Source organism: Trachinotus anak, unplaced genomic scaffold (assembly GCF_046630095.1).
Source record: "Trachinotus anak isolate AG129_WGS33_773 ecotype Australia unplaced genomic scaffold, CSIRO_AGI_Tana_v1 ptg000001l, whole genome shotgun sequence".
NCBI classification, from domain to species: Eukaryota; Metazoa; Chordata; class Actinopteri; order Carangiformes; family Carangidae; genus Trachinotus; species Trachinotus anak.
Genome location: NW_027273852.1, coordinates 6,432,625 through 6,446,816, shown reverse-complemented (window position 1 = coordinate 6,446,816; position 14,192 = coordinate 6,432,625). Strand labels below are relative to the sequence as shown.

Sequence of the window (14,192 nt, the reverse complement as noted above, 5' to 3'; positions counted from 1 at the left end):
TGGCTGAAAGCCTGCAGCAGGGCTCTGATGTGAGAGGATCATTTGTATTCCATAAACACCCAGTGTTTATAGGGCAGATTTTCCCCTTACAGGCACTCAAATCAATGTTGGCACTCATAAACCAGACCTTGGAGGCATTTTAAAATTCTCTGCCAAAAAAAAAAACATATGGTGCAAAAGAGCCTGCATGTTTTCCCCATGATGTCTTATAATAACACCATGATAAGGACTGAAAGGGTGCTGTGTGCTGCTTTGGAACATGTTGTATGCTCCCCTGACTTTCCTCTGTGGGTGATTGCTGTTGACTAATTTATATCGAAACTAACAGGGTGTATTTGGGTGTCCAAGTGCGCAAAGACATGTGTACTGCTAAAAATGCCTTTTGATCTGCAGAATGTCCCTGAAAACATTTGGCAGAAAACTAAATGTGGGGGAGTTGAGTATTAAACCACACAAGCACAAATTTCTCACAATATAATGTTACAGCACATATTTACCAGTTTTGAACTGATATCAGAGAAATATTTAGGAGGTGCTGATCTCTCTCCGAATGCCTGCTGATTTTACACAGGTGTTTAGTCTTGGTGCAGGCCATCGTCAACTCACATTCTGCATGTGTTCTTGGGTGTGCTCAGGGATAGGCTTGTGGCACTATCAAGCACTGCAGACTACCACCATTTCACGTTGTGAATGTTTCTTTTTCAGGGACTGCACAAGAAACACAAACCACTGGAGTTCCAGAGGAAACAGCTCCAAACCATTTAGTATTTGTAAATGCACCAGTCAGGAACAGGTGAGACTGGGTCACTGAGAAGAGTGTGTGTGTGTGTGTGAGTGAGCATTTGTGTTCTTGCCCATGACTGTTTGAAAAAGGACAAGTGTGATGACTCTGTCTCCTCCATATACTGCAGGTTTGTGATGCAGACAACTTCCAGCCGCCGCATAAGAAGGCCCCTTCGTCTCAGATTGTTTATAACCTCAGTGGCATCAATGTGGAGAACTACCTGGTGGCCACAGCCAATGACTTCATCAGGAACAGGTGAATGCAGCCTCTGTTTACATCTTCTTAATGGAGCCACATTGACAATTCAGCCTGTGCATCATTTATAGTAGAAAGCTGAGTTCTGAGTGGTAATCGACACTGTTATTTCCTACTTTAGAACTGCAGTTATAGAATTTCATAATGTTACATCATTTTGATGAGGTAACCTAATTTGAGGTAGTTTGAAAATAATGAACGGGGCTCATTATTTTTAGCTTTTTATTACCAGTTAATTGACCCAAACGAAAAATGTAGTGACTCTCCAGCTGTTAATTTAAAGACTTTTTTCCTTTTACTGTCTCAAATAAAAAATGTTAGTCACCTAGGAAGCTTTAAATGCTTAAAACTGGTACCCTTGCAATTGTAAGGGAGCACTGTTGTTTTGCCAAACAAAGACCTGAGTTTCCCTGGTTGCTCAGCTTGATACCAGCTTTAATGTGGGATCTGATGCTTTTACTACAAAGTGCTTCTCATCTGCTTGTGCAGATTTGCTTTGATTAAAAGAAAAACAAGAAGAAGAAGCAAAAAGCAAAGAGTGTCACAACTAATTTCTCAGCAACACCCGCCACTCTTCGTTTTGATCGATATGGTCTTTTTTGCAGGTATGGTGGCTTTGATTTTGGCATGCAGCTTCCACCTGACTTGCAAATGGACCTTAGAGCGGTGCCCAAGAACCGTACTCTGTCAAAGGTAACTTTCTCTCTAACTGTTCTCCTGCCTCCTGTCTCATTATCACTTTAATTGCTGTACTGATGAGCTGCTGAAAGGTAAAACATGACATCCTAACTAAAGTTGTTTGTCTCCAAGATTAAGGCTCACAGATGGAGCTGCATTGTTATACCATCAGTGTCATCATAAATATGCTTTACTGCAGCAACAGTGCCACTGTTTTAGTGTGTAAATGTCCTCAGGTGATGACGTCTGCATTTTGTAGAGATGCAGAGGACTTGCATACCCTGATCTGTAGCACCGTGAGTGATGGTTTCTATGAATGTGTGTGTGTGTGTGTCTGTGTTTGTGTAGGTCTGGTTCAACCCTGAGGGCCATCACACAATGCCAGCATACTTAAACAGCCTCAACAACCTCATCCTGCGCTCCAATCTTCCAGCAGACAAGGATCCACGTAAATATGGTAAGCTAGTACTGGGCCAGAGAATGCTGTTGCGAGTAAAGTGTAAAACTTCAATCACAGGCAAAGGACACAGTCCAAGATTTCAGTTTAATTGATCGAGGTCTCTAAACATACAAAGGCAATGACGCGAAAGATCAATGCTATCTCAGTTTTTGACTTATTTTCTTTTGTTTTAGTGATTATAGAAAAGGTATATCATGTTGATGCAGCTACTCAAACACTCCCTGGTTATTTGCAAAGATCAGAAGAGTGAAAGGTTTGGAAACGACATAGCTGGGATTGTGCACATTAGTACAAAGAAGGTGCTATTGATCGAACACCAGGTGCATTTTGTGTACTAAATATGAAGAAAGCTGTAAACAGTGTGTTTACTCATGGTTCATTTCACAGGATTAAAGGCAGGGGGTGCTGTGTGTCCTTCACACTCACATCACTAAGCATGGTGAATACTGATGAATGCTGCTCACCGGGGAGCTATGCTAAAGAGAATGAGGCTGGCCCACGTTTTCAGCACTGTTTCAGCTCTGAGCATCACCCTGACCATCTGCCCGCGGGGCAGGAGAACACAAACACACACATACACAAACCCACATAAATAAAATCTCATAAAAACATACAGGACGTGCACAGAACTACACGCACAAATGCATTTCTTCCCCAATAGATGATAAAAATGCTTGAGGGTAGAGCGTAATCATTTAAATGTTACCTGCAAACTCCCAGCTGTGTCAGGATGTGTTAGGGGGTGTCAGGGGTGGAGATCTAGGGAGATAACTTTTCAAGGTGATCATTTCTCTGTCAGATGTGAAGCCCTAACCCCCACATTGTGTCCTGCATTATCAACTCTGGGTTTTTTCATGCCTCTCTCTTTCAGGATTAAAAGTCTGTATGTTTCCTACCGCAGAGAAAGTATACAGTTACTCAACTGTTGAATAAGCCACACTTTGAAGATGTGACCAGAAAAGAATTCTTATTTATTGCTTTAAAAAACAAAGGGGAAAATAACAGCCTCAGCTTGAGAACTAAAATGTTATGAATCATGACCCTTTTTTCTCATTTAGGAAATTAATCTATTATTCAGCAGAAAAACATTTAACATTTGTTTCACAAATGTGAGTATTTGGTGGTTTTTCATGCTCTCTGTGATATCGTAAATAATAACTTTTGGGGTTTGGACTGTTGCTCAGACAAAATTAGTAATTTAGACAAATGATTTTGGGCTCTGAGAAATTGTGATGGGATGTTTTTCACTTTTTTGACATTTCTCAGACTTAACCATTTATCGATTCATCAAGAAGTCTGCAGATAGATAGATGACAAATATAATTGTTAGTTGCAGCAGTAGTTGTAATATACAAACCACATTAGGGAACATCCAGCTTCGAATTAGTCCATATAACCCATCAATTCTACCAAAGTGTCCGTCAGCAAGCCACTGAACCTGCAACCTGCTCTCGGGCTGCTGTGCTTTGGGTGAACTCATTCTCCTCTATATCAGGAAATGTAAACAGAGACGTGCGGGGGAGCAGTTCATGTCTGTGAGCATCTAGAAAGACCCTGAAAAAATGATAAAGAAAATTCAATTTCCTTTGTGTGTACTGGCAAATGGAATCATCTTGCACAATATTTTTCAACTGACTGTGTCCCAGGCTAAGAGAATATCATTGCTCATTTGGTTCCTGTGCTGAAAAATAGGCTGTGTGCTGTTGTTTTTCCATTGCTAACACAATGATCTGTTTTTTTTTTCCTACTACAGCCATTTCAGTTTCCAGTCACCCCTATTTCGGTCGAGCGGATGATGAAGATGCAGTGTAAGGACGACACTTAAAATCCTTCCTTCTGCTGAACTGTCAACAATGTACAACAATGTCAATGGCTGCTCTTGTGAAAAAGATCCTTATTAGCATTCTAATTGGTGAAAATATTCCAAAATTAGTCAGGTCATGATGAATATTATTGACTGTTGCTTGGCTGAGTCCGAAATAAATTATGGAAGCATCCTACTTTTCAATTCAGGACATTAAAGTCAGGGTGGACTCGGGGCAGGGAGGCACATGACAGCAGTATTTACCCATATTTGATTTTCTAAATGGATTTCCCTGAGCTTGCACTATTGATCAGAGTCCCAATATAATGAGTGTTTACCCTGAAGGTGGCACAGAGGTGGATTGATTCTACCCCACTTCCCACAATGGGTTTATTTAAAATACTCCACATTCTGCTTTAGAAACCAGACTGCAGAGTTGGTGCAGGTCTGTCTGTGCTTACATGTGTGTATGCAAACATGAGTGTTCCAGTGGATCAAATTAAATCAATCATTGCGAGGGTGCATTGAGTTGAAGCTGTGGCCTTGTGAAGGTCCATACTCTGCAGAGCCTTATTAGCACTAGCACTAACAATCTCACCGGCCATTTCAGTGTTTAGTGGCCCCCAGCTTCTCCACATGCTCCACATTTATTCTTGTGCGTAGCATTTATTAGCTGTTAGCCTGTTAAGGTACTGCAGCAGCTGCAAATGCACAATTACCCCGTCCATCCAGGGTGATTCTGCTTGCTCACCAGAATATATTGATTTGGCCTGAACTGTGTTAAAGATACAGCAGGCTTATTACTTCAAATGTCTTGATTTCTCACAATGTGTTAGCTGGGCCCATGGGAAAAATTCTCAGGCTATAGCGGTCATACTGATAACAAGCCTGCTCAGTAGCTGCTGCTGCTGGCTATCCTCTGTAGTGAGGACGCCCACCACATGTCCCTCTCTGTTACGCTCCCTCCGTCTCACTTGGTCACTCTGCCAGCTTTTTTTTGTTTTATGCAGCTCATTTTTTTTTGGTTGGTATTGTTGTACCCTGGTCAAAAGAGAGAAGTAACAGCAGCATACTACAGCAGTAGACATTGGAGCATGGAGAATGGGAGATGAACAGGTAGCGGAAAGTTTGAAGGAGTGGACTAGGTTCAGGAGAAATTGAAGGATCAAAGCCTCAGCTGGTTGTCTGTGGTCCAGTCTGGACAATAGGCTTTACAGCCTCACTGCAGTGCCACCGTGCACCGATAGTCGTGCAAAGTTGTTCTTGACTTGAAGCCATCTGTTTCCTTTGCAGTTATTATCTTGTCAGATGTGAGGCACAAGCTCTTTTTTTAACAGAGCTGTTTGTTATGAATGGAGTTCAGTTTATTTTGAACCACTTTAATAGTTCAAATGAGTCAGGTCCCTGCAGGCAAAGATATGATAGTTTGTAGGAGGCCTTTAAAATGGGCCATTGTTTTCTGAAAAGATTTACACCAGCTTCCTTCATTCAAAGTGACTCAGCACACCGGAGTATATCGATTCGCACACTTCATCCCTGCATCTAAACCTCTAGCTACTGTAGCCCTGTGGCCTCTCCTACAGTGAGTACAGAAAAAAGCAAAAACTAAAGGAGCGCAGCACGATATATTATCCGTTAATGGAGTTAATGCGGATGAATGATAATACACTAATTACAGACGTGCCTAATAATTAATGTCATCAGTGTTGTCATTGTCATTTGAATGATCCTTTTTTCTCCTCACAGTGTTCAGGGAATGCTCCATATCCTTGTGGCTATGTGTGTGCTGACGGGTTACTCAATCACAACAGCCAGTTTTGCCATCTATGAAGTCAACGAGCACCACACTGGCTCCAAGAGGCTCCAGCACATCGCTGGCATCGGCGAGCCCTTCTACTGGGCTGTGAACTTCTTATATGACATGGTAACATCTTCTAACTGCCTAACTGCAGACACAGACATACATCTCACCAGCTTGGTTAAATGTAGTCGAATCCTTGTGAATCCAAATCATGCTTAATAAAAGAAAAAGCAAACATCATTGTGGTACATCCCTGCTCCGGATGACATTTTAGATTGTAGCTGCTCATTATATCTTTTCAGAAGAAAGATAGGCTTAACTAATTTATTTTGTACTCTCAATTAACAACTATTTTGTATATTTTTGATTCATGATCATGATTATTCATGGTTTAAATTATATGCCTTTGTATTGTTACATCATATTTCATCTTTTTCAACAGGTTGTCTATATGATCCCTGTGGCTTTGACTGTTGGTGTGATCGCAGCCTTCCAGATTCCAGCATTCACAGAACGGCAAAATTTGGGTGCCATCACCCTCCTTCTAGTGCTCTTCGGGTCAGTAAATTGATTTACTAAGCCTACCAAGAGATTACTGTTAGTTTCTGAAATTGTTGGTCTTTTAGCTTGTGCTGTTTATGACATTTTTTTAAGTCAGTTTTTCTTTAAATGTTTTCCAAAGAAAACTGCAATTTATTACAACTTGGGAGCTCAGCTATGATAACATCGTACTCTTTATATTTTGCCAAGATCTCAGCACCTGGCAGCATTGCTCAAGCGAGTGCAATGGGGCCGCAAACCAAACAGCACAGTCATACAGGTTGAAAAAGAGCAGTTTGGCCAGGTTGGCTATCACTTCATGTAGAGGTAAAACTTAAAGTGAGTGCTAATGCTGGTGAGAATGGAAAGTACATTAGGTAAGGAGGTTGATCTGTAAACTGTGATGGATATATACAGCGGGCAATTTGTGTTATAATTTTACTGTTTGCCTTCATTTTCTCATCTAAATAAGTTAATAAGACCAACCCGGGGGTTAGGTTTCAATCTGTATGTTTGGCACCAAGAACAAGTTGTAATCAAGTTCACACAGTTCATGCAAACGCCTAGTCAGCAAAGATCAACCTGAACCAGAGTGATGGAATGATGTACATATTGTGAACATAGCTTTGGTATGTTTGGCTGCCACTCAACCTTGTGTTCAATGGTAACAACACTGCTGAGGGCAACAGCATGGTGAATGCAAAGTATCCAGAAGCACCTGTGCTGCTCGGATTCAAGCAAACTCATTGTGTGGTGCTTCATTCTGCAGAAAGACAATCATCCTCAGCAGCATCCAAGGAATTTTTATGGTCTAACAGTGAAATGTTGTAGAAAGGTTGAGTCCATCATCTGTCCTGAGTTGAACTGACTGTGTGTTCGTTGATTCATCAAAATCATTTGATCTAACAAAGGTTTCTAAAGGCATGTCCTCACTACTTTCTTGTACTTTCTGGCCTCTACTGCATGTTGCTTTGTGTACCACCAGGTTGGATTTACAGTGCAGAGCATAAGGAGGCTGCTGTGTTTCAAACAACATAGCTCAATTTTTCAGAATTTCTTCCAAAGACAGATGGTAGTAAGACTGAAAGGCTGATAGAAAAATCACTGCCAACATGTTTATCCTATTCAAGCCAAAGACGCTGCAGAGAGGGAAGGAGGCGGGATCGGGAAGCAACAGGACATACAGCAAAAACAATATGTGTTTTTATTTTATTTTATTCTCTTCTCTCTCAGTGAAATATCACAACAGAATAAAAAACCAAAAAATAAACATGGAGGATGACATACAAGACGAATGATGACACAGAGGACGTGATAGACATAATGGACAAACATATAGACGATAATATAAAGCAGTTACAGTGATATATGTGATGATATGATAAGAGTCAGGGAGTGGAGATTAGATCAGATTAAAGCTGGGACCGACAGAAATCTACATCAGCAGAGCTGCAGCCGGGAGTCTTTGGCTACGGTTAGCAGAAGGCTCAACTATCAGTATCAGTCAACATAGCCACCCATCGCCTGGTTTCATGGTAAATCTACCTACACAGCCAACCACTACAACACATTTAGATATTACAAGAAAATGAAGTTAGCAGCCTGTTACCTGTCCAGCAGAAGTACAGCAAGTTCTCTCTAAAACGCTTCACCAATATTAACACATGGCCGTCTGAAGGGACGTGCACTCGCATCAGCATTTGTGGAACAGCCAGTAGGAAGAATCTGTTTCTGTGAAAAGATTTGTGATTGGCCAAAGTCTCATATTTCTAAAGCCTGAAAACAGCCATTGCAACACTGCTATGCCACAGAGCCACACACCTACACAATAGTAAGTAGGTGTGAGTACAAAAAGGCCAAAAATAAAAAATAAATAAAAAAAAAAAAATTCCACAACTATCACTCAATATGACTTGGTGTGAGATAGAGGCTAGCTGGCACGAAATACCAAGGTTTTAAAATCAATCTGGCTATGAGATGTAGATTTGGGGATGGCCATGTTTCCTGACTCTGCATCACTGGGATTATTTACATCATTTACCAGCTGCAGCAGAGGTTTAGGCTCCGGTGTTTGCCGTTGCTGTCGCAGGCCTCGTCCTGGGCCCTAGATCTTAGGAGGCCAAGTCAGCACTCTGCTCCTCATTTATCAGACAGATGTCTCCCTCCCAAGCAATGAATAATCACAGCTCTCCATCTGTCAGGCTGCACCCACCTGGTATGGTCTGCAGGCTTCTTGCTTCTGTTCCTTGTCATGGCTTGGCACCCACAGTCTGCCTACCAAGCACCTTTTTTTTTGGGCATGGCACGCAGATGCTTTGTCTCTGTCTGGCTCTATCTGTTTGTGTCTGTCTTTTTCTTTTCCTACCCCACTTTCTTCTTTTTCATCTCTTTCTACCTACCTCTCTTCCTCTCTGTCTCTCTGACCCAGACACCTCAATCAAATGAACAAGCAGATTATGTGAGAGAAAGGAGGGAACAAAAAAGAAAAAGGATGTTCTGCCAGCAGGGGAATAAAGGGAGAAGTAATTTATCTTCCTCTCTTTTGGCGTCATGAGTGAATGTTTACCCTTGTCATGGTGTTTTTTTTTCTCCCTTCCCTTTCCAGTATTCTTTGGTGCCTATTTTCATCTCAAAGCCACTCTATTTAGCCTGTTAAAGGCCTGAACCACTTCAGTTAAAAAATGCAAGATCCTGTCATTTTAGAAGGTGCATTTGTGAGAAGGACCGTATGAATTTTCCATATCCACTTTGTGTGTTTGTCTTTGTGTGTATCCTGTATTTGAAACCAACCCAGGCCGATCACATCAGGGCTATTTTAAGGTGTATGTGTGGAGTTATTTTTATTTGATGCTGTGTTTCAAGTATCCTGTCTTTGTCAATCCCTCAGGTTTGCTACCTTCCCCTGGATGTATCTGCTATCAGGTGTCTTCAAGGATGCAGAAATGGCCTTCATCACCTATGTGTGCATCAATCTCTTCATCAGTGTCAACACAATCATGTCTACCTCCATCCTCTATTTCCTGGGCCAAATTTCAATGCGCAACCCAGAGGTCAGAATAAAGTGCCTGAGTCAAGACACTATTTGTTAGCAGCTGAATAGTTCTGAAGTATTTAGATGCACACTTAAATGTGTGAGTGTTCATTAAGTGTTGGATGAAACCTTGTCAGTCTCTGTTGCTGTGGTGATATTGAGTTGCAGAGGTGTGAGAAGGGCAAACAGACCTCACATTTCCAATGACAGGAAAGTGAGAATTACAATACAATTTCTTAGTGCTGTCTTTTCTGCACTTTTCCTCATGCAGGCCATCAAGGACATCTTCGAAAAGCTGAGCCACGCCTTCCTAATCTTCCCCCAGTTCAACTTTGGGAACGGGCTCATGCAGCTGGCTAGGATGAACATAGAGGTCCAGATCCTCAGTGGCTATGGCATTGACGCCTATCAGAATCCATTCTCCGCAGATGCCCTGGGCTGGATGTTCATCTCCTCCTTCATCCAAGGCCTGGTCTTCTTCACCCTCCGCCTCCTGCTCAACAAGTTTCTCATTCGCAAAGTCAGGTAAGGAAAACTGAAGCCAGAGACGTGAACTCCTGTGTACACATCCAGCCTTGTAATTGGATTGAGACTCTACTGCATGTACAGAATGTGGAATTGACTCTCCCGTGGTCTAGAATATGAAAGTGAGATATAAATACAGAGAATATACAAATGAGTGGTTGAATATGCATCAGAGCCACTCAAAGTAATTATCGATAAAAAGTTAAATTGAATGAACAATTGTTTTGTTTTTTTAAATAAAAGCAGTACATTCTGACCCCTAAAGATATTAAAAGCCTGAGCCACTTATGTCTGTCTCTGCCAGTTAGTCACATCGACATGGACCCCTATTACTTTTCCCTTTGCAGGCATCTGATTTGGGGCAGGAAGACAGTGCCAAAGGTGGCTTGTGAGGACGAGGATGAAGATGTGGCAGCTGAGCACCAACGGGTGTCCAGTGGAGCAGCCAGCTCTGACATACTGCAGGTCAACCAGCTCACTAAGGTCTATCATCACCTTAAGAGGAAGGTCCATGCTGTCAAGAGGGTCTCTGTGGGCATCCCTGCAGGAGAGGTAAGCATAAGGAATGGGGATATGGATATCTATTGATGGGAATTGTCTAATTCAAGAATAATCAACCTCTTGTGACAACAGCATGACTCTGCAACTATCTATCAATCCATCAATCAAGAAGTCAGCAGTATTGCTTAAGATTTGTGGATCAGTGCTGGTCACTTTGTGTAATGATGTAGTAAATATTTGCCTCACAAATCTTAAATCAGAATATTGACATGAACATCAGTCTAATCATTGTATCAAAGTACTGTACAGTGGTTGAATGCTTCAGGGTCACTAAGAAGTGAATGACTGTTCACAGTGCTTTGGTCTGCTGGGAGTAAACGGAGCAGGAAAAACTACCACCTTCAAGATGTTGACTGGAGATGTTAGCCCCACCGATGGCACAGCACAGATCAGGGACTTTGATGGGTAAGCTGCACATTTATTTATTAGTTCACACAAATGTGCAAATGTGACAAAAAGCGTGGTTGCATTTGATTATTGTTTATTGTGTTCAAAATGATCTGTGTAGGGATATTTGTGTGTCTAACCTTGCTTTTCGTTGTCACAAATAGATCGAATCTGCACACTGGAGATGTGGGGGTGTAAGGCAAATGTGAAATATGTTACAGTTTGAAGAATACTGACACTTAATACATTTTCCTGCATACTAAAGTTGATCTTTCAGAATCAGAGGATATGACAGAAGCAAACCCATTGCTTTGATTTAATTTTAACAGGCACCCAAGCTGCACTGCCTAATGAATTTGGGCTAGATTAAATTTGTGTAACACAAATACCCACAAATGAGGGATGTTATTGCTTTGCATCAGCCAACATTTGAACATAATGGTTTGGGATTTAGCAAGTAGCAGCTGTATCTTATCTCTGTATCTGAAACTCTCCTCTAAAAGTACAAAGCACCACTGTACCCATGAGCCTGACTCCCAATTCCTGCTCTGCGTTGGTGGCCATTCCCAACACGACACACTACAGACAACAGGTCCTCTGACACATCCTACATGTGATGTATTTCTTTGTATTTTTTCCTCCCCCAGACGGTTGGTAGACATCATGGAGTGCCGTAACCAGGGAATTAACATCGGCTACTGTCCCCAGGTGGATGCACTGGACAATCTGCTCACTGGAGAAGAGCACTTGTACTTCTACGCTCGCATTCGAGGCATCTCAAAGAGAGAGATAGAAGGGGTAAGGAGGAGCTGCAGACTCTGTGCTGCCTTTCAAAGCTTTGGGTGGCGATAACACCGTGCACAAAATGACACAGGATCAGATATAAATTCAAAGATGTACTCCCTCTGCAGGACCGTTGAACTGTTGATGCTTCCATGCATACTGAATCAGAGGGTGTGAAGTGTTGAGTGATGTGTGCTGAAAGCTGTACTATCTTGGGCAAAATGGAAACGCTTTTGTTGTCAGCTCGTGCAATCCAAATTTCAGAATTAAGCTGATGCTGTATGCTTCAGTGCAGACAATTTACATTTAAACGATACTTTGATGATGAGAGGATCTCATTTGACATGTCACTTTAGCCCCATTCTCCCCATTTATCTTTCTGAGAACTAATCAATCTTGTTTCTGGGGTGATTACTTAGAGTGCCTGTCTTTTGCTGCTGCTGCTGCTGCTGCTGACATGAGAGGAATCTGCAGAGCAACCAATCAAAAGATGATGTGATTTCTGATTTTCCATCTTAATATATCTAATTTTTTTTCACAAAAAGAAAGAGAAGGAAAAGAAACCGCTCTGGAGTGGGTGAAAGTTTGTAGAAAACAAATGATAAATCTAAATTGTATGAAGAAAAACATTTATCTGTTTCTTCTCCTGTTTTTCTCTATATATATTATTCTCTCTATATATATACTGATTTTTTTCTGACAGCAACAGTCACGTTAGAAAAGCAGTTGTGCCCATACATTAGCCCGTATAAACACAGACACATGTAGTTATGCAAACAGCGAGTCACAGAAATGGATGCAACTGGCTCGGATCATCATTGTTGCTATCAGTACAGCCTCTCCTCTCTGAGCAGGAAAATGACAACAATGGTTATAATGGCGACAGCATCGATGTTGGGCTAATTCACAAAGATGAGGTTATATATAGAGTTCCTCTTATGTTGTCTCTCACTGACAGTCCCCTAGCTGTGGATAATGAGACAAGCCTTAATGGGGTCATTTCACATTGACATGGTTTTGTCAGGCTTAATGAGCTGTTACATCAAAGGTGATAGAAAGGGGCTTTTATAAGAGAACATAAAAAACAACACATTCTGATCTGAACCAGTCAGGAAGATGCTGCACTACATTTCCAGTGCTAATCATTGAAATGTAGCTGCTGATACAGTGTATTTGTTTAAAGCGTGTGATGATCTGAAAACCTGCATCAGTGAATTCAGAATCGTACAGACAAATCAACAGTAAAGGCAAATCGTCTTACAGAGAGGAACTAAGCTATCTATTGCATTGGCTGGCTTCATTGACGTGGTTTCAAAACTTGCCAGCTGATGGGGAAAAAGGCCAAAGCTTCCCGATAGGAAATCACCTCGAGCTATTGGAAAGTGAACTGGTATTTACAGCACACTATTTCATGTGATTAACAGGCAAGCGTAGAGATTTTTAACTAACTGAAATTGTTATGATGCCATGAAGGGGTTTTTTATTACAGCTTTCAGTGTGGTTTAACACAAATAGGATAAACTGATACGCAACAAATTATGCAGTGTCAGCCCCTGTTCTCTAAAGTTGCAGCCCCAGGACAGGATGGAGTTTAGATGGAGTAAAGTTGCCAAGTAAAGTCATCATTGTTGTTTCAACAAAATTAAATATGCATGGGAGTGGGGCAGATAGATATCTCAGTTATTTGCTGTGCCGCTGTACTGGACAGAATAGGAGGAGGCAATAACAGAAAAGAATGAATATCAAGTAGCCACTGAGGTGGAGGGCCATACTTTGCCCTCAGAATAATCTTTCTGTAAATGCACCTCTTCCTGCTGTGGTCAGGTTCTGAAGTGTGTGTGTGTGTAGTGGGATCTTTGACTTTTCCTCCAGAGAGAGGGGCCTCCTGTTGATGGATTGAAGGGATGGAAAATAAGCTTCCTGTAAAGATCCTATGTTGTTCAGATCAGCTGGAGCCACACACAGATGAGTGGTTGACTTCATCCTCATGTTCATGAAATCAGTGAACAGCATACTGTGCTGTGCAGTTGTCTCATATTCCTCTATGCTCCTGCAGCCATGCAGAGCAATCGTTAAACCTATCGACACACGGCAGATGACAGTTAATCCATTCCACATCTACTACATTGATTATCAGTTTGCAGCAGAAACATGGCAAAGTTCTCCTTTGGTTTCCTGCAGATATATACCAATTTGACAGAAGGAAGAGAAAAAGCAAATGTTATTACCTTACAATATTATTGTTCTAAAATAACAGATTTATGTGGGGGCTGCAAGGGTGGTGTGTTTATACTGCAGAGATTAAGCATTTTTTTTTGTATTTACCAACTAGTGTGTCTTTTTTAGATGTCTATTCAGGCCACAATGAATCATCAATTTGACTTTGCTTTGAAAACTCACATTTGAAAGTTGTTACTGTTCTATCATTTATGTAACTTTTGAAAGAAGAAAAAAGAGATTTTTCCTCTAATTGAATCAGTTCACTGACTTGATGACTCCTCTCTACTTATGCCTGTTATACTGTTTTAGTATTCACATTTATCCTGCAATTGCCACTGTATTTTAGATAGTCTTACTTTAAAA

At 41.3% G+C, this 14,192-nt stretch overlaps 1 protein-coding gene across 1 annotated transcript in view; it reads left to right on the top strand.

Moving 5' to 3' along the window:
• abca12 (ATP-binding cassette, sub-family A (ABC1), member 12) overlaps positions 1-14,192 on the top strand; it is a 62,814-nt gene that overhangs the window by 44,463 nt on the left and 4,159 nt on the right. Inside the window, exons 54-65 of the mRNA XM_071459989.1 lie at positions 706-793; positions 912-1,039; positions 1,645-1,732; positions 2,066-2,174; positions 3,931-3,985; positions 5,728-5,905; positions 6,225-6,340; positions 9,210-9,372; positions 9,625-9,878; positions 10,226-10,430; positions 10,735-10,844; positions 11,474-11,624. Coding sequence (XP_071316090.1) covers positions 706-793; positions 912-1,039; positions 1,645-1,732; positions 2,066-2,174; positions 3,931-3,985; positions 5,728-5,905; positions 6,225-6,340; positions 9,210-9,372; positions 9,625-9,878; positions 10,226-10,430; positions 10,735-10,844; positions 11,474-11,624 — 1,645 coding nt within the window. The remainder of the gene's footprint in view (positions 1-705; positions 794-911; positions 1,040-1,644; positions 1,733-2,065; positions 2,175-3,930; positions 3,986-5,727; positions 5,906-6,224; positions 6,341-9,209; positions 9,373-9,624; positions 9,879-10,225; positions 10,431-10,734; positions 10,845-11,473; positions 11,625-14,192) is intronic.